Below are 19,607 nucleotides of genomic sequence, written 5' to 3'. Positions count from 1 at the left end.
CGGAAAGCCCACTAGCCACCAAGGACTTTTTTATATTTAGGAAAGGGTGGTGGCTGCCCATCATGGGCAAGGCAATGCTCCCACCCTACTCCCTCGGGGGGGGCAGAAAGCCCACTAGACACCAGGGATTATTATTATTATTTTTGTTTAGAAAAGTCTATGGATGAGGGCTGCCCAGAACGGGCATAGCCATGCCCCTATCCCACATAATTAGAAACCAAAGTCTTTCTGTCCCCCTGGGCGGCAGTTATGGTAATTACCCCCGAGCTGCCCCCCAGGGGGGAGAAAGCCTACCAGACGACAGGGAATAAAAAAAAAAACAGAGGGTGGAGGCTGCACACCACCATCAGCATGGTTTTGCCCCCATCCCAACTGAAGGGGGCAAGTCTTTCTGCCCCAAACCACCCAACCCCCGCCCATGCAGACTCATCTCATTGGCAAGTAAGAGAACACCTGACTATTTTGGGTGTTGATTTTACATATGGGCCAGGCCAGCTTGGCTACCTCCCAATATCATCCCACTTGCAATGGTGAGTAGCTAATCTTTTTGGACTTCGGTACGCTGCATCTGGAAAAACCTACCAGACTCAGATTCTTCTGAAAACTAAACATCTGGGGGAGTCCAGGGTGGTGTGCTTCACATACACACCACACTATTTTCTTCTCCACAATGCCCTGCAAACCTCCAACTTTGCCTGAAATCATGCATTTTCCCAACATTTATGTGAAACTTCAGGAATTCACAAAATTGCTACCACCCGGCATTGCCCCATCCGTACTGATAAAAACTCTGCCCCATTTGTATGGGTGACCAAAGCAGAGCCAGACTAAAAGCATATGGAAAGAAAACCTGCCCTTTTGAACCCCCTCTATTTCTTCACGTTTTTGGCCCTTCCCTGTCACCGGCACTTGCCATACATATACACAAGTGAGGTATAATTTTTATTGGGAGACTGAGGGAAACCCTGGGTGGTAGGAAATTTGTGGTTCACCTCAGATTCCAGAACTTTCCAACACAGAAATGTGGGGAAAATGTGTGCTTTTTTTTTTAGATACATTTTGAGGTTTGTAAGGGATTGTGGGTAATGGAACCTGGTGACAGCTACACAAGTCACTCCATCCTGGATTCCCATGGGTGTCTAGGTTTAAAAAATGTACAAGTTTGCTAGGTTTCCTGTTATAATAAAGACACATTTTCCATCCAAGTTGACACCTTTATTCCAAGTCTCCACTGCTCCACCTTCAATTCCTCCAGTCAGCATAGATCTTTTCCACTTTGCTTCAGTGCCAACATTCCAAGTCCAGCTCTCCAGCAACTGATGGAATGTGCTAACATTCTAAGGGTGGAGGGGCGTAGGAACATACTACATTCTTACTTTATTCATTACAGCATTTCCCTAGTTGCAGGCTGAGCTAGGACCAAAAATCCACAGCTAGGCACATTGCAAAAAAAAAAGGAGTCAGTTTTTCATGGAAAAATGTGCTGTGTCCATGTTGCATTGTGGGCCATTTCCTGTCGCAAGCACTAGGCCTGCCCACTCAAGTGAGGTACCATTTTTATCAGGAGACTTAGAGGAACACAGAATAGTAGAACAAATGGGATTTCCAATTGTCTTCCCCTTCATTGTTGCCTTCCAAATGTCAGTGTGTGTAAGAAAGAAGTCATTTTGAGACATGCCTTCTGATTCCCATGCTAGTATAGGTATCCCCAAAATTCAGAAATGTGCAAATAACCACAGCTTCTAAACTCCATGTCTTGTGCCCACTTCGTAAATACGCTTCATGGACACCTTTATTTTTTTTATTATTATTATTTTGTTTTTTACTCTATATTTTACCTAATGAATTACTTGTATACCCAATAGAGAATGAAAAACCATTGCACGGTGCAGCTCAGTTATTGGCTCTGAGTACATAGGGTTCTTGGTGAACCTACAAGCCCTACCTATCTCTGCATCCTGAAGGGTCCAGCGAACGCCGTGGTATATTCCTTTTGAAAATCTGCGACAGTTAGAAAAAATTACAGATGAAAATGTAGACACAAATGGCTTTCTTTCAACTCATTTTCAATATTTTTTATTTCAACTGCTACTTTCTACAGGAAACCCTTGAAGGATCTACACAAATGACCTTTTGTTGAATTCGAAAGTTAATCTACTTTTCAGAAATGTATAGCTTTCTGGGATCCACCAGTGGTGTCGCACCTATTTCTACCACTAACTGCCAGGAGGGTGAGCCCAGAAAAATAAGGCAAAATGGGCTATGTCCCAGTAAAATGTCAAAACTCAGTTGAAAAATGTGGTTTTCTGATTCAAGTCTGCCTTTTCCTGGAAGCTGGGGATATGGTGTTTTTAGCACCACAAACCCTTTGTTGATGCCATTTGCAGGGAAAAAACAGATGCTTTCTTCTGCAGCACTTTTATCCCATTTTTCCCAAAAACTAAATTTAGCTATATTTAGGCTAATTTCCTGGTCCCCTCCAGGGGAACCCACAAACTCTGGATACCTTTAGAATCCCCAGGATGTTGGAAAAAAAGGACGCAATTTGGTGTGAATACCTTATGTGGACAGAAAGCTATGGGGGCCTAAACGCGTATTACACCAAATAGCCCAAAAAAGGCTTTGCGGGAAAAGGCCTAGTAGCGAATGGGTTAAAAAGTTTGGCGAATGGCTGTCAACTTTTACTGAGGCCGTCCAGCAGGCTTTCTATACCTTAAAGGGAACCACTATGTTGGCGGATCCTTTCAGGGTGCAAAGATGAACAATGGGCCAGCAGTCATTTCTAAATTAGACACTAGTCCATCCATCATAGTCTATATCATGCCCTAAGTTGTTAAATTTACATAGTAACTTTGAAAGTAGAACATGCACTGGCAAAGACAATGGGTCTTGCTTTTTTTAAACATACAGTGGCAAAGCTAATATGTTTAGATGTTTATTGGGGGAAGTGTTTGGTAATAGTGGACAACTCTGTGTGTTGCTCCCAGCTGTTCAGGAAAGAAGGTACTATGACGAAGCAGCCTCTTTGGCTGCAACACTGTGGAAACTGGGCGTTAAGCCCCTTTACTGAACAGACTCCATTGGCAGAATTTAGCAGTTCTCTTAAAGAAGAGTGCTATAAAAAGGAGTCAGAAGATGAAGTTTGTATTTTAAGTAGTGCACTTAAGACATAAAAAGAAAATATTGCAAGGTAGATACTTCTAACAATGGACACATATTGTTGATGTGCCTGTAAGAAGGCTTATGCATGTGCACATCTTCCCTTCACGAAAAAAGGCTGCAAATCCAACAACATGTTATCATCATGGCAAAGTAAACCAATCCGTCTGGTATTAATGTGCAAATATATGCAAACAGCATGAAGTGAGGCAAAAAAATCAGTATTTTTGTATTATTAACCCAAGTTCTTTCCTTTCCAAAAGGTGTGAACGTAACAGACCATGATGTTACATTTAAGAGCCTCTCAGATGTCCTTCAGGAGAGTGTTACTCCATATGTAGCTTCATTGCATTCAAAGGAATGTCCAGGTGAGTTCCCTTGTATCTCTGACACAGACCAAAAAGAATATTAAATGAGATGTGTTTTTTGTGGGAAATTTGCTTTCACATTTATGACTTATTGTTAGACCTGTCAGCTCTTGCATGGTTTACTCTGTCTTTTTTTAGCTTCTGACCTCCTGTTTTGACCCTGTGCTGAATTTCATTTTTGCTGGTTTTAGGACTCTGGGCACTTTACCACTGCTGACCAGTGTTGAAGTGCAAGTGCTCCCTGAGAAAATTGTGTGTTGATTGGTTTCTCCATGATGGGCATATTTGATTTACTAGTAAGTCCCTAGCAAGTGCACTGTGTGTGCCCAGGGCCTGTAAATCAAATTCTACTAGTGGGACTGCAGCACTGATTGTGCCACCCTGTAACATTTCTCAGACCTGCCACTGGAGGGAAGGAGGAAGAGGGAGAGGAAGAGAGAAGTTTTAAACTGCCATTCTGACCTCGCATGTAAGTCACCCCTAAGGTAGGCCCAAGGCAGCCCCATGGGCAGGGTACAGTGTATGTGATAGGTAGGACATGTACTAGTGTGGTTTACATGTTTTAATAGTGACTACTGCTAAATTAGTTTATCACTATTGCAAGACCTATCTCTCCCATTGGGGTACATGGGGGTTGCTTTGAAATATCTTTTAAGTGTAATTTGCAATTGGGAGCAGATAGAGATGAGGAGTTTGGGGTCTCTGAATTCAAAATTTAAAAATACATTGTACGGAAATGCCTCCTTGGCATGGTTACCCACTGACATTTTGCCTTTGCTGATGCTAAGTTATGATTTGAAAGTGTGCTGGGACCCTGCTAACCAGGCCCCAGCACCAGTGTTCTTTCCCTAAACTGTACCTTTGTCTCCACAATTGGCACAACCCTGGCACCCAGGTAAGTCCCTTGTAACTGGTACCCCTGGTACCAAGGGCCCTGATGCAAGGGAAGGTCTCCAAGGGCTGCAGCATGGCTTATGCCACCCTGGAGACCCCTCACTCAGCACAGACACACTGCTTGCCAGATTGTGTGTGCTAGTGGGGAGAAAATGACTAAGTCGACATGGCACTCCCCTCAGAGTGCCAAGCCAACCTCACACTGCCTGTGGCATAGGTAAGTCACCCATCTAGCAGGCCTTACAGCCCTAAGGCAGGGTGCACTATACCACAGGTGAGGGCATATGTGCATGAGCACTATGCTCCTACAGTGTCTAAGCAAAACCTTAGACATTGTAAGTACAGGGTAGCCATAAGAGTATATGGTCTGGGAGTCTGTCAAACACGAACTCCACAGCACCATAATGGCTACACTGAAAACTGGGAAGTTTGGTATCAAACTTCTCAGCACAATAAATGCACACTGATGCCAGTGTGCACTTTATTGTAAAGTACACCCAGAGGGCATCTTAGAGATGCCCCCTGAAAACATAACCGACTTCCAGTGTGGGCTGACTAGTTTCTGCAAGCCTGCCACCCACCAGACATGTTGCTGGCCACATGGGGAGAGTGCCTTTGTCACTCTGTGGCCAGGAACAAAGCCTGTACTGGGTGGAGGTGCTTCTCACCTCCCCCTGCAGGAACTGTAGCACCTGGCGGTGACCCTCAAAGGCTCACCCCCTTTGTTACAGCGCCACAGGGCATCCCAGCTAGTGGAGATGCCCGCCCCTCTGGCCACTGCCCCCACTTTTGGCGGCAAGGCTGGAGGAGATAATGAGAAAAACAAGGAGGAGTCACCCCCCAGTCAGGACAGCCCCTAAGGTGTCCTGAGCTGAGGTGACTCTTAATTTTAGAAATCCTCCATCTTGTAGAAGGAGGATTCCCCCAATAGGATTAGGGATGTGCCTCCCCCCCCATCCCCCCCCCCCCCACCACAGGGAGGAGGCACAAAGAGGGTGTAGCCACCCTCAAGGACAGTAGTCATTGGCTACTTCCCTCCCAGACCTAAACACACCCCTAAATTCAGTATTTAGGGGCTCCCAGAACCGAGGAAGATAGATTCCTGCAACCTAAAGAAGAAGAAGGACTGCTGACCTGAAGCCCTGCAGTGAAGACGGAGACGACAACTGATTTGGCCCCAGCCCCTCCGGCCTGTCTCCCTACTTCGAAGAAAACTGCACCAGCGACGCATCCAACAGGGTCCAGCGACCTCTGAAGCCTCAGAGGACTACCCTGCATCTAAAGGACCAAGAAGATCCCGAGAACAGCGGCCCTGTTCAAGAAACTGCAACTTTCTGCAACAAAGAAGCAACTTTTAAAGACCCCACGTTTCCCGCCGGAAGCGTGAGACTTTCCACTCTGCACCCGACGTCCCCGGCTCGACCTGCGGAAAACTAACACTACAGGGAGGACTCCACGACGACTGCGAGCCCGTGAGTAGCCATAGTGAACCCCCCTGGGCCCCCACTGCGACGCCTGCAGAGGAAATCCAGAGGCTCCCCCTGACCGCGACTGCCTGTAACAAGGAACCCGACGCCTGGAACCAGCTCTGCACCCGCAGCCCCCAGGACCTGAAGGAACCGAACTCCAGTGCAGGAGCGACCCCCAGGCGACCCTCTGCGTAGCCCAGGTGGTGGCTACCCCGAGGAGCCCCCCGTGCCTGCCTGCATCGTTGAAGAGACCCCCGGGTCTCCCCATTGATTCATATCTGAAACCCGACGCCTGTTGGCACTCTGCACCCGGCCGCCCCTGTGCCGCTGAGGGTGTACTTTCTGTGCCTGCTTGTGCCCCCCCGGGGCCCTACAAAACCCCCCTGGTCTGCCCTCCGAGGACGTGGGTACTTACCTGCTGGCAGACTGGAACCGGGGCACCCCTGTTTCCATTGAAGCCTATGTGTTTTGGGCACCACTTTGACCTCTGCACCTGACCGGCCCTGAGCTGCTGGTGTGGTAACTTTGGGGTTGCCTTGAACCCCCAACGGTGGGCTACTTTGGACCCAACATTGAACCCTGTAAGTGTTTTATTTACCTGTGAACTTAACAAATACTTACCTCCCCCAGGAACTGTTGATTTTTGCAGTGTCCACTTTTAAAATAGCTTATTGCCATTTTTGTCAAAACTGTACATGCTATTGTGATTATTCAAAGTTCCTAGAATACCTGAGTGAAATACCGTTCATTTGAAGTATTACTTGTAAATCTTGAACCTGTGGTTCTTGAAATAAACTAAGAAAATATATTTTTCTATATAAAAACCTATTGCCCTGGAGTAAGTCTTTGAGTGTGTGTTCCTCATTTATTGCCTGTGTGTGTACAACAAATGCTTAACACTACCCTCTGATAAGCCTACTGCTCGACCACACTACCTCAAAATAGAGCATTGGAATTATCTCTTTTTGCCACTATCTTACCTCTAAGGGGAACCCTTGGACTCTGCATACTATTTCTTACTTTGAAATAGTATATACAGAGCCAACTTCCTACATACATCTTTTGGTGAAGTTGGCTTTTAGATTGTAAGTTTGAAAATGCCACTTTTAGAAAGTGGGCATTTTCTTTCTTATCCATTCTGTGCCTCTGCCTGTCTGCTGAAATACACGTCTGGTTCAGGATGACAGTTGGGCTGTTTGTGAATTCCCCTTAGAGAGAAACACAGAGAGCTGAGGTGTGCCCTGTATATCCTGATGGGTCTTCCTGGGCCAGAGTGGTGGGAGGAGCTGACACTTACACCTGAATAGGGCTGTGCCTGTCCTTTCACAAAGCAGTGTCCAACGGCCTGGAGTGTGTCTGGGGCAAGGGCAGGAAAAGCAGGGTCTTGTGCACTACAAAGACTTTCCTTTCAAGTTTGCCTGCTTCAAGGGCAGAAATGAGTATAATTTTTGGGCCTTCGAGACCACAACTTCAGAACACTTCTGGACTGAGAATATTCTGCCAAGAAGAGAAGAGCAGGATGCTGCTTGAGGAACTGCCACTCTGCCTGGTCCTTTGTTGTGCTGGCCTGGTGCTTGATGCTTCTGCCCTGGGAGTGAACGGACCAGACTTTGCTTTCTACATCCTGCTTTCTAGGGTTCTCCAAGGGCTTGAACTGAACTTGCCTCCTGTTAAGATGCCTCAGGTATAGGAAGCTGCCTGTGTATATACTATACCAAAGGAAGGTATAGTGCGCACAGAGTCCACTGGATCCTCAGACGCTTTACTAAAGCTAAAGTAGATAATATTACTGCTCTCTTTTGTGGTAGTGTGGTTGAGCAGTTAGGCTTATCAGAGGGTAGTGCTAAGCATTTGTTGTACACACACACAGTACAGTTATGAGGCACACACTCAATGACTAACTCCCAGCCCAATGTTTTATATATCAAAAAATATACTTTATTTCTGGAACCAAAAGGGTCTTTTTTGCAGGTAAGTACAGTTTCAAGAATGAATCGCTTTCAATTATCAAATGCACTTTGTTTAGAATTCACAGATAAAACGGTTTACAGGTAGGTGAGACTTTTCAGTTTCAAAAGTAGACAGTGCAATTTCTCATAGAAAGCAAAGCAGTCGTATGGGAGGAAACACAATTCTCAGGTAAGTACTCAATTTACGATACCAGTCTTCGGGGGTTAGGGTGTCCACAAGGCAGAGTTTAGGAAGACAACAAGGGTGCTCCACCAGCAACATAGGGCCAGCAGGGTGCAGAGTTCAAAGTTGGTGTCGGGTTCCCAATGGAATCCTGGGGGCACTGAGAAAGAAGCAACTTGCAGGTAAGTACCTGTGACTTCAGGGCACAGAACTGGGGGGTTTAGAGCAGCCCCGGAGTGAGGGTGAAGGGCCACAGATCAGCACCAAACACACGCTCAGCTGCACAGGGGAGGCCGGTTGCAGGATGCAAACACAGCATCGGGCTCCTAATGCTTTTCAATGAGGGAACCCTGGGGGGTTACAAAGATGCTGCAGGTGTTTTCTAAGGGAGTCGACTGAAGAAAACCAACTGCTTGACAGGTAAGTAGAGAGCCCACTGGACGTTGCTGAACAGTCAGCAGGTGCAGTGGTACCTTTAGGCGTAGGGAAATCTTCATCAGAGCCGGCCGCAGTCAGGGGGGTCCTCTGGATTTAGGCTGCAGACGTTGTCGTGTTGGTCTCGAGGTGTCAACCCAGGGTGGACTCGAGGTTGCAATCACCTGGGGACCTGCTCTGGACCAGTGGGACACCTGGACAATGGCAATTGGCGTCTGGTGCAGAGTGGGCCAGACTCTCGGGTCCTGGGCAGTTCTGGAGTCTTTCTTGGAGGTTTATTTGAGGACAGGGCCACTGTCCTCTGGATATCTTGGTTCATGGGTAGGCAGGCAGTCCTCTGGGGGGGTTTGTAGAGGTCACTAGTCCAGGAGGATGTGTCACCGTTTTGTAGCAGGAGTCTTGAAGCTGCAGACCGGCAGGTAGGGCTGGGGCTAAGTCATTTGTCGTCTGGAGTATTCTGTGCTGGAGCGGCTCTTCAGTCTTTCTTCTTTCATGCTGCCAGGTATCTGAAGAGCAAGGTTCAGAGGCACACCTAAGTACTAGATTCAGGGGTGTTACACGGGTCAGAGGGCAGTAGCCCATGGCTGCTGTCCCTGAGGGTGGCTACACCCTTCCTGTGCCCACTCCCTTTGGGGAGAGGGGCACATTCCTAACTCTACTGGCTAATATCCTCCAAAGCATGATGGAGGATTCTGCTATGAGGGTTTCACCTCAGATCTGGGCACCCTATCTGTGGTCCCAGCTGGGGTGGGCACAACCTTCTTTTGTTTATTAATTTTCCTGCCAAACGTGCCGCCAAAAGTGGGGCTTGGTCCAGGGGGCGGGCATCTCCACTAGCTGGAGGTCCCTGGGACAGTGTAACAAGAGGCAAGAGCCTTTGAGGCTCACCGCCAAGTGTTGCAGTTCCTGCAGGGGGGAGGTGTGAGGCACCTCCACCCAGAGTGGGCTTTGTCCCTGACCCCAGAGAGCACAAAGGCCCTCACCCGATGGGGTCAGAAACCTGTCTGTTAGTGCCCTCTGGGTGCATTTTTCAATAAATCCAACACTGGCATTATACCAAACTTCCCACTCTTCAGTGAAGCTATCATGGAGCTGTGGAGTTTGTAATGACAGCCTCCCAGCCCATATACTCAATATGGCCATACAGCACTTACAATGTCTAAGAATGGACTTAGACACTGTAAGTCCATATTGCTCATGCGATTATGCCCTCACCTGTGGTATAGTGCACCCTGCCTTAGGGCTGTAAGGCCTGCTGGCGATGATGGGGGGTGACTTACCTATGCCACAGGCAGTGGTTTGTAGGCATGGCACCCAGAGAGGATGCCATGTCAACTTTACTTTTTTCTTACCACCAACACACACAATCTGCAATGTCAGTGTGCATGTGTTTGGTGATGGGAACTTTAGGGTGTCACAATACATGGTGCATCCCTTAGAGACCCTCCCCCTCCCCGGCCCTTGGCACCACTGGTACCCTTTACAAGGGATTTAGCTGTGTACCAGGGGTGTGCCAACTGTGGAAGCAATGGTACAGTTTATGGAAAGAACACAGGTGCTGGGGCCTAGTTAGCAGGATCCCAGCACACACTTAATCAACTTAGCATCAGATATCAGGCAAAATTGTGGGGGGGTGTAACCATGCCAAAAGGGGCACTTTCCAACATCAGGGACATCAATGTCTTCATCTGCCAGAGCCTGGACTCTTCTGCTGAGAGTCCTGGCTTGCCAAGTGGTGCCAAATACAGTCCACTGGCCCTTGGAAGTGGAAACTGGTGTCTTGAGGAAGGAAATCCACACATCGAAAAGGTGTGGTTGAAAATCAACACATCACCTAGCTTGTGGCAGAAGAATCAACGCAGTGCCTGCCTTGCTGCTGAAGAATAAACGCAGTGCCTTCCTTTTTGTGGCTGTGGAAGAATCGACACCGTTCCTGTAGGATCGACTCAGCGCCTGTTCCACTGCGGCTCTATCATCCCGTGCTTCTGGATTTTCCATGCATCGTCCCTGGATGTCATTTTCGCATCTACTCCACACTGCAGTAAGGAACCGAGGCTGCATAGTTGGAAACAGACGCATCATCTCTCCTGCAGGGAGAGAACAGACGCATCACCTCCCCTGCCAGTATGGAACTGACACATTGCCTCCCCTGCCAGTATGGAACTGACACATTGCCTCCCCTGCCAGTATGGAACTGACACATTGCCTCTCCTGTGAGGAGAGAACCTACGCATTACCTCCCCTGCCAGTAAGGAACCGACGCATCACCTCCCCTGCGCAGGAAGGAATTGACTCCTCAATCAGCTTTTCCAGCGCATCACTTCCCTTGTGGCCCACATCATCTTTGTTTTTGACGCATCCAAGGTACTATGTGTTAAAAAGAGATAACCATTGATTTCTCTGAATTAAGACTCTTTGAACTTTTAAAAAGTGATATCTTTGCTTGTGTATGTTGGATTTTTGTCATTTTGGTCTTGTTTTATTCAGATAAATGTTGACTGTTTTTCTAGACTGGTGTGGAGTACTTTTGTGGTGTTTCCACTGTATGTGTATACGTACACACAAATACTTTACACATTGCCTCGGAGATAAGCCTGACTTCATGAGCCAAGATACGAAGGGGATGAGCAGGAGTTATTTTAGGTGTGTGACTCCCTTACCCTGATTAGAGTGAGGGTCCCTACTTGAACTGGGTGTAATGTGACTGCCAACTAGGGACCCCATTTCTAGCACATATTCATATGGAAAAATATGTATTTATAGGTATAGGTATAGTATGTTGTTCCTGTGGTGCTGAATACTGACCAGAAGCTTCTCATATTGGTCTTAAAAACGTTGTTCTTATGTGGACAATTTTTGGAAACCTCTGGCAACTTATAATAGATATCAGGACTGCATGTAAACAGTTTTCAGAACCACTTGTTTATGATAAATGTACTGGTCTTGCCCAACCTTGCGCATGGGTCTCTGTATTCTGATGCTTGCAGTAAAACTTGTGGGACAAACCTGTACTATATTTCCACTGATATCAAAACCTCATCTGGTATATTCTTTGTGCTAAATTTGTTTTTGATTGCCCTTTAGGTTTACAGTTTAAGCTTTATGATTTAATTATAGAACAGTAGGTGTTTTGGAGCACTGTGGACTTGGGGTTCACGGGTCAATAATAGTCTTCAAGTGGAAGAGACATTTCTTGGACATAAGAGACCTGGTACTCAGTATGGTCCAAATTTCAGAAAGAGCCCAACCAATCAATAAACCTATCCTCTGTACATAGGTTGGTCTGGTCCTACATGCTGATCTGAAGTTATCGGTACCAAGGAGTCTTATAAGTGTCTGCATTCAGGCACTTGATAGATATATCGATTGTCCTCATGGTAATGCTGAAGATGCTGAAATTCCTGTTATTCCTGATTGGAGAGTGCTTAAAAGCCCCCTTAGACAAAGTCCACAAACCAATCCAGATCCATCGGTTGACCAAGTTGGATTATTTGGAGGTTCTATTCACAGCCTCATTTGCTTAACCAGGCACTGTATCACTGCACTGTTCCTTTGTGCATTTATTTAAGGAAAGGAGCCTCAGCTGGTAGCCCTTGAGGGCATATAGTATGACATCATAAATTAGATATTAGCCATATATTTGTACCCCTTACCTAGAAAGTATAACCTCCTTGATTACGCTCTATGACATAGGTATGACTACTTAAAGCCCCAAATATTGATCTTCTCTAATGTATCACCTGCTCCTCATACTGTTAACTTCACATTGTTGGCTTTCAGCACATTTAAACTTCACTAGCAGTGGTTCCTGCCTTCCTCCCATTCTCTTTTTTGAATGGAAATATACTTCAGGGTCTAAGGGTGACTTCTTATTTTGATGGAATATTTTTATTACATTGACATACCACCTATCAAAAACTTGTGCGGTCTTGGCAGCGGGCTGTTCGTCTCTACAAATAAACGAAAGATTTTACTGTAAGGTGGTGAATGCCCGTGCTGGTAAGAACTCCAGCTTCATAACTCATCATTGTTGATTCAGGAGTGGAGCGTACAATATCACCTGCCATCTGCCAATCAACTCCACAATTGCTTTCTGCTTTTGAAGCCCTGACTGATTTATTGAGCTCATTGGATCACATTTGAAAACTGTTAATGGGATAAAGGTAATGATTGCAGGGCTTATAAACAGTATAAATGGATGTTGACCGCACACCAGGACCACTGTTCTTTTTCAAACGCCATAGATTATTCTTGGTCAAAGAGCTGGGTTGTATAGCTTCCCTGTGTCTTTACCAGGCCTTTTTCTTTTCTAACTTTCACCATCCATTGCATATACTGGCAGATTGTTAAATGCATTTACATCTATTTTATGCAGGACATTATCTTCGAAAATGAAACATATTGTTTTTTTTTTATTACTTGAAAGGTATTGGCCAAATGGTGCAGAAGCTTTTGGTGCAGCTGATGGGGCAAAGTGTGAATGTGGATTATGATGAAGAGGATGATGAACAAGTTCAAGTCACCCGTAAGAGGACACACTGTTCCATGGCTTCTCTGTCTGGATGGTACCAGTCCGTAACCAAGGTATATTGAAGGATTGTCAAAATAACCATTATATAGTTCCCGTGCCTAAAGCATAAACTGAAAAATTGTGTAGCGGTTCAGTCCTGGTGGTGAAAATGTTTGATCCTCACTTTATTGCGTATAGGTTTTTAACATTTTATGTGCCACTGTTTGTGGATGCAACAGTACTTCTAATGTCAGCGTTTTTAATTATCAGCAGATTTTCAACACATTCCAGTATCACAATAGTACTTTCAGAATGCTGGGACTTTTGCAACTTGATTTTTAATTTTCATGTGCTGTCTGTAATCTGGGTAAGAGACCCACAAGGAGGATGCATGTATGTACTCCTGAATGTATGAGAAACAGCTGCCAATATTGTGGTGTTAAAGACGAAAATATCCATTCTTCGTTATGTACAAAATACATATATGTAAGACATTCTGTTCTGCTGCAAGAAATCTGATACTGAAATGTCAGCTTTGAGTCCACTATGGATATCTGATTTTTAGGTCTCGCATGAGTGCGCATGCATTGTTTCTTGAGGCGATCTATTATTTCTTCAAAAAAACTGTAAAAACTGGCTTTAAGCCCATCCATTGCTTATCATTAGTTGGCTTCATAGTCACTCTTGTTTTCTGCCTTTTTATTGGGGAGCGTGTGTCTGCGCATGTCTGCCTCACAAGGTTTTTGTGGGTTTTTTCATATCTGGAGCTGTTTTGCTATACTTCGGGCTGAGACAAGACAAAATTAAAGGAATGCCAACAATTCAGCACTCTTAGTCTGAGTAATACATTTATTAAGGCACTTTCCAAGGTTTGCATAGGGAAAGCGTGCAAGTCAGATGCATCAACAAAAATACAATTCTGAAAATAATCACAGCAGTCAAAGAATAATGATCATAGAAACAATGAAAATACACTACTTTAATCATGGATAATATATCTACATATAGTGATTATATATTCATGCACAATGCAAACCTAAAATTAAGAATTAAAAATGCATAACCATGGAGCTTGAAAGGGACATCATCTCTGTGCCAACTTCAAGTCGGGAACCCAGACGACTGCAGAAAGAGAGAAGCACCCTCAATGGGAATGAACCGGGCAAAGGCGTCCACCTTCCGGGATGAATTTGATCTTACCCCAGTCGTTAAGTTTCCCTCTTAAATACCTTAAACAAGCTGGAGAGGAGAATTCTAGAAACTCCCCTCTCCCATACTGTAAGTTGTTATTCAAATACTGGCTGTACCAGTCTGAATTGAAAGAACACGTTAGAAATTGGCCACATCCTAAGGTGCGCTCCCAAGACCAAACTGTTCCCTGCCGTACCATAAACATTCCCTTGTCTTTCCCTCACTCCTCCGTGTTATGTCCCTGCCTTCGTGAGAAAGAGAGCAAAAACATATTGCGCAAGCTGTGTGCGGGAAAAATATCTGAGGGTGTATGAAGCTAAGCTAAACACAAAATGGAGTCAGTGGTCAAAATGGTGGTTAAATACGAATAGCATTACAGGAGCATGGACCAGGTACTGATTGGTTTCTTGATTTGTTTTTTCCGCGCTGTTTGCGCTCAAAGTGTGCTACTTGGTGTTTTTTTTTTTTTTTTTTTTTTTTTTTTTTGTGTGAGTGTGTACTGTTTGTTTGTATGTTATTTTTACACACTCCTGTGCCAATTTATCTTGTTTTTTAGTTACCTTTATGCCTCTTCATTTTTTTCTTTTTTGTCTTCGGCCCGCTGTTCCTCTCGCTGAATGTTCACTTTCCAGTTTTTTCAAAACTTTACTTTCCAGTAAGACACTTTTCTCCAGCCAGTCTTGCCTGAGCTGCATACCAACACAACACACAATTTATTATTTTTCTAATAAAGTAACATGCTGCAACATTCACTAAGTGCGCTTGGTTATGACTTGTCCTCGTTTTGGTCACATTCTGTGTAATGCTGTCTTCCTTTTCAATTTGGGAAAGCCAACATAAGTTACATATTTGTAAATTGTACCAACCTGTGATATTGGTGCTTGTCTAAATGTGTATGTGTTGTTAGCAGTTTATAGGTTTTATGCCTCTACAACACACCACACCACACCACACCATACCTTACTCATACCGTAATATACTACACAGTAACAGGCCATGACATACTGCACTCTATCATACTATACAAACACAGATCATAACATACCATACTATATGATAACAAACCATAGCATAACATACCATACAATAATAGGCCATATCATGCTGTAAAAATGACATACTGTACAATTAAAGACCATACCATATCATACTATTGAATCTAGTCACCCTTGCCTCTTTTTACCTCTGCCAATTCCTGAACCAGCAAGTCACCATAATCTCCCTTTATTTCTCCCTACCCGAACCCTAAACCCTTACCTTCCTTTACCTCTTCCTCCTGCTGAACCCTTTACCCTGAAGTCACCTTCATCTCTCTTTACCCCTCCCTGAGCCCTCAAACATCTCCCCCATCTCCCTTTACGTCTACCTATCCCTGAAACGTTAAATCACCTTCACTTCCCTTTACGTCTACCCACCCCAAACGCTAAAGTTACCCTAACCTACTTTTACCTCTGCCTACCCCCAAACCCTCTCCCCTGAAGCCACTTTCGCCTCCCTTTACCACTTCCCACCCCTGAACCCTCGAGTGCCTTCAGCGTGAGCACCTGTGACTTCTGATCCTGCGCGGAGAAGTCAGGCTGCTTGCGGCCCATGCTGCAGTACCTGGCGGCTCAGGCTCACTCTCCAGAGGCACTGCCGGAGTTCTCCAGGAGCAGCTTCCAGCTCATGAAGATGCGATAAGTTGACTTTCCCCAGCAGTGGGGGAGGGTAATAGGGGTCAGACATCCTTTCTTCAGTCTTCAGCTTCGGACTGGAGCCCAGTGAGGGTGCAGCGTCATTCGCAGCTCTCTCTGCAGTCGTCAGAAAGTCCATCAGAGACCGTTCCCTGTGTGGGACCCGCTAAACATAGCCTCAATCTTTTCCTTGGGCAACAGCCCAAAACTTCTTGGCAATGTTGGTACCGGCAGCTCCTCCTGGCTTACGGTGTAGCTGCTGTACTTTACAGTATGGGCACAGAATCCTCTGGTGTACATGCTTCCTCCATTGCAATTACAAGTCTTAGTGCTCTAATAGTAGACCATTACCAATTGCCGTTCCTGGCATACAGTGTCACCACAGCACAGTGGTACAGGTTTGGCAAGTGCCGCCTGGCTCTGTCTCGTAGCTCAGTCTAAGGTGGCCCTCTCCTTGCATATGGGGTTCCCCGAACGGACACTATACATAGGCAACAGCCTGATCGGTGCAGAGCCGTACCCTCTCATCTCGCTCAGGGAGTCCTCTCGGCAGGGCTCCCCACTAGACCTCGATCCTTCCAACGCCCTCCTCTTCCTCACAGGGCACACTAGACTTAGCAAGCAGGATGGCACTGATGCTCTAAGTCAGGTGGTCTTGGTTTCCCTCGGTGATGTACTCTCACCTAGAAGAGAGACTTGCAGGCCTTTGACCTCATTCTTGGTCACAGGTGAAAGTCATGCAGAGTTTTCCTCTCCTCACACAGCATCTCTGGCTGCTTGGCAGATGACAAAGTTTAGGGTGTCAACCTCCCCTTCTTGTAGTCCATTTCAAGACACCAAAATGTAATTTAGAGTCTGAGGTGAGGTAGGAGTAAAACATGTAATATGATTGTTAAAACCAGTGTTGCTGTACCACTAATTTGTTCCTTAATTCCCGAAAGTACTTACTGTACTTACTTGTGATTTCTGTAATCTGACCCCATGTTGATTCCACACCGTTATTTACCGCACCTCATGTCCAAGATATTCCTGCTACAGAAACTCTTTTCTATAACATGCTGTCCTACGACCATAGCACATCAAATACCACTTGTATACAAATAGATGTTCTGGCAGTAGCACGACATCGCTGTTGGGCTCACACTCTTGGAATAGCTCCATACAATTTGTAGACAGTATTTGTAGGGCCTGTAAATGCTGACAAAGCACCTAGGCTCTAAGCAGGATATGCCATGTCATCATGCAATCATACTAGCTAGCCACCATCTTGTAGTTGGTATTTTGTGAACCAACCTAGGAAAGAGGAAGCAATCTTTTTTTGACACTTAAGTTACTGGAATGCACAGTGATTTCATTGTGGGCATCAGTACTATTGCAGACTGGTAACAGTACAACTGGTTATCAGTAGGAAAGCAACACAGATGAGATCTGGCATGATGTGTGAGTAACTGATGGGGCCCTCACTTTGTGAAAACAGCACTTTAATTATTGGTCAGGTTTTTTAATGAGTATAAAAACTACTGAATGATTTGTTGTGCCATTGGCCACAAAATTACTCTCATCCGGTCTTTTTCTGTCTTTGTATCTCCAATGTGTCTTTAAAGAAAGAGAAGTCTTTAACTCCAAGCAAGAAAAGGGCGACCTCCACTTCGAGATATTGGCATTCTCCTCCCGTCGTAGTAATTATTAAGGATTTGGAAAGTTTCTCAGCTACAGTACTACAGGATTTCATCATAATTATCAGGTAATGTTGAGCGTTCTGATAGTTCACTTTAATGACACAAATAGAAAATGATTGTTGTTTTCAAGTAACTAAATGATTGAAGTGAGAACACACGTGTCCCATCCCACTAAAGTTTCATTTCCCAGTATGCATTTTCCCTTCAGTCCTTGAGAGATTGAATTGTCAAGTAGTTTTGTCTTTACTGCGGATAAAATACGTTTTGGTTGTATCATTTTTGTGTTACAAAAAAGTATACCAGCAGAAAATATGCATACTCATACAGGGATTATAATTGATAGTTGTAAACATGGAGTTTCTTTTCCTGAGGCACAATCTGATAATACTTACTTTAATGAGAAATTCCTTTTTACACAATTATTGTTTATAACTGTTGACCATTTCAAATGGCTTTTCCTAAAATTAAAAATGAGCTGAACTGCCCTTTCTTGTTAATTTCCTAGTTACAATAGGAAACGATAGCAAGCCATCAGCACTCACAAGCATCACTCTCTCTGGTGGCACCTGTTTAAAGAAACAAGAGTTCAGGCCTTCTGTGTTACACTTGTAGAAGCAGTCTGCCCATTGCATGGTTTGTGCAGAGGGTTACAGGTCCTGGGCAGCTGCATTCATTTTTGTGGACCAGGACTTATTTTTCATCATTAGATGGGGGCCTAGATCAAGAAAGAGTAATTCGGGAAAGGGCGAAAGATGATGAAGGAGATAGATAAGAAAAATCGAAAAGGGGAGAAAGTAGGGCTAGAAATGACCCTGGGTCCTTGTGCTGCATTTTAGAATGCAGCACAAACATTCTCTTATTTAGCTAATGTTTTTGTGTCGGCCACAAAAGCAGAACATCTCAATTCCTTGTGGTCTCTGAGCATGCAGAGATTGCAAATCCAGGGACAATCTGACCACAAGAATTTACTGTACTTACTTGTAGATACGATTCCAGTCACTGGAGTTGAACAACTGCTGATAGTCTGAAATTGAGTCTTTGTCTTTGTGCATTATGGGTTTCAGGGAGAGATAACAAGTTACCTTGAAATCCAAACTTGTGCTACCAAAAAAAAAAGGGAAATTCAAATGTCTGTGCCCATCATTATATGGCAGGAATGCGGAGAGCATGTGGCTCTATAGCACTAGAAGTTATAGATAGGTACAATCTAAGTAACATTTACCTTCATGAAAAGAACTTTGTCAAGAGAAGAAATGTAACGGTTCCACCAAACCTGGGACATGTGGTTACTACAGACATGTCATAACACGTTGGGTACATTTTGGTAACACATTGACTAGAGTGAATTATTATCTGAAGTATTGTCTGGGATTACTCCAATAGATTTGAAGTGCATGTTTGTGATTCTACATGATATACTTGTCTTCTGTAACCTCTTCTCAGAACTTTTTCTGGCACTAGAAGGAGGTAGGACTTTGAGCTTTTGTGCTATTCATTTTAACTGACCCACTTTTCCTCAGTGTTAAGAATTGTGTTGTAAACGTAAGCCTCAAATAGGCCTAGTAACAGCTGCCCTGAATCTGCTTTCCCTAGGTCACAGGCTGTGGGGGTGTTGTGGGGTCGGCCTGAATAGTAGCTGGGTGAGGGAAGAGGGGGAAAGTGCTTGTACGAGAGCTGAGTGGGATAAACAATATAAACTAAGCAGCAAAAAGAGAGAAAGGGACAGGACTAAATAGATCAGAAACAACCCAGTAGGCACAAGACCTGTAGAAAACTAGGAACAAAGTGCAGGTATTATGGAAGGGGAAGAGGTATCCACAAAAGGCCCCTGGTGGAGAAGAACCTCAAGCTCCAATTGGAGATGTCGTACAGTAGAAAAATCAGAGGGCAATCAAATGTCCACTTAACCCTTCCATTGCTAGGCCAAACCCCCCCAGTGCTAAGACTTTTTATTGGCTATTTGGGGTAGTTCGCACTTAGGCCCCCATACCTTTTTGTCCACATAAGGTATCCAAGCTAAATTTGCATTTCAATGTTTTTTGCTTTCAACCTCCTTCTAGTTGTGGCAGAAATTAGTGTGTGAAACCAATGGTGGA

The 19,607-nt window shown here is 44.8% G+C and overlaps 1 protein-coding gene across 3 annotated transcripts in view; it reads left to right on the top strand.

The window, feature by feature from the left end:
* The window catches only part of ORC3 (origin recognition complex subunit 3), a 342,442-nt gene that overhangs the window by 51,606 nt on the left and 271,229 nt on the right, over nucleotides 1-19,607 (top strand). For all 3 annotated transcript variants that reach the window (XM_069235555.1, XM_069235556.1, XM_069235557.1), the window contains 3 exons: nucleotides 3,423-3,527; nucleotides 12,885-13,042; nucleotides 17,437-17,576. In XM_069235555.1, the coding sequence (XP_069091656.1) occupies nucleotides 3,423-3,527; nucleotides 12,885-13,042; nucleotides 17,437-17,576 (403 nt within the window). The remainder of the gene's footprint in view (nucleotides 1-3,422; nucleotides 3,528-12,884; nucleotides 13,043-17,436; nucleotides 17,577-19,607) is intronic.

This window comes from Pleurodeles waltl, chromosome 5, assembly GCF_031143425.1.
Source record: "Pleurodeles waltl isolate 20211129_DDA chromosome 5, aPleWal1.hap1.20221129, whole genome shotgun sequence".
Classification (NCBI taxonomy): Eukaryota; Metazoa; Chordata; class Amphibia; order Caudata; family Salamandridae; genus Pleurodeles; species Pleurodeles waltl.
This window is presented reverse-complemented; position numbering and strand designations above follow the sequence as displayed.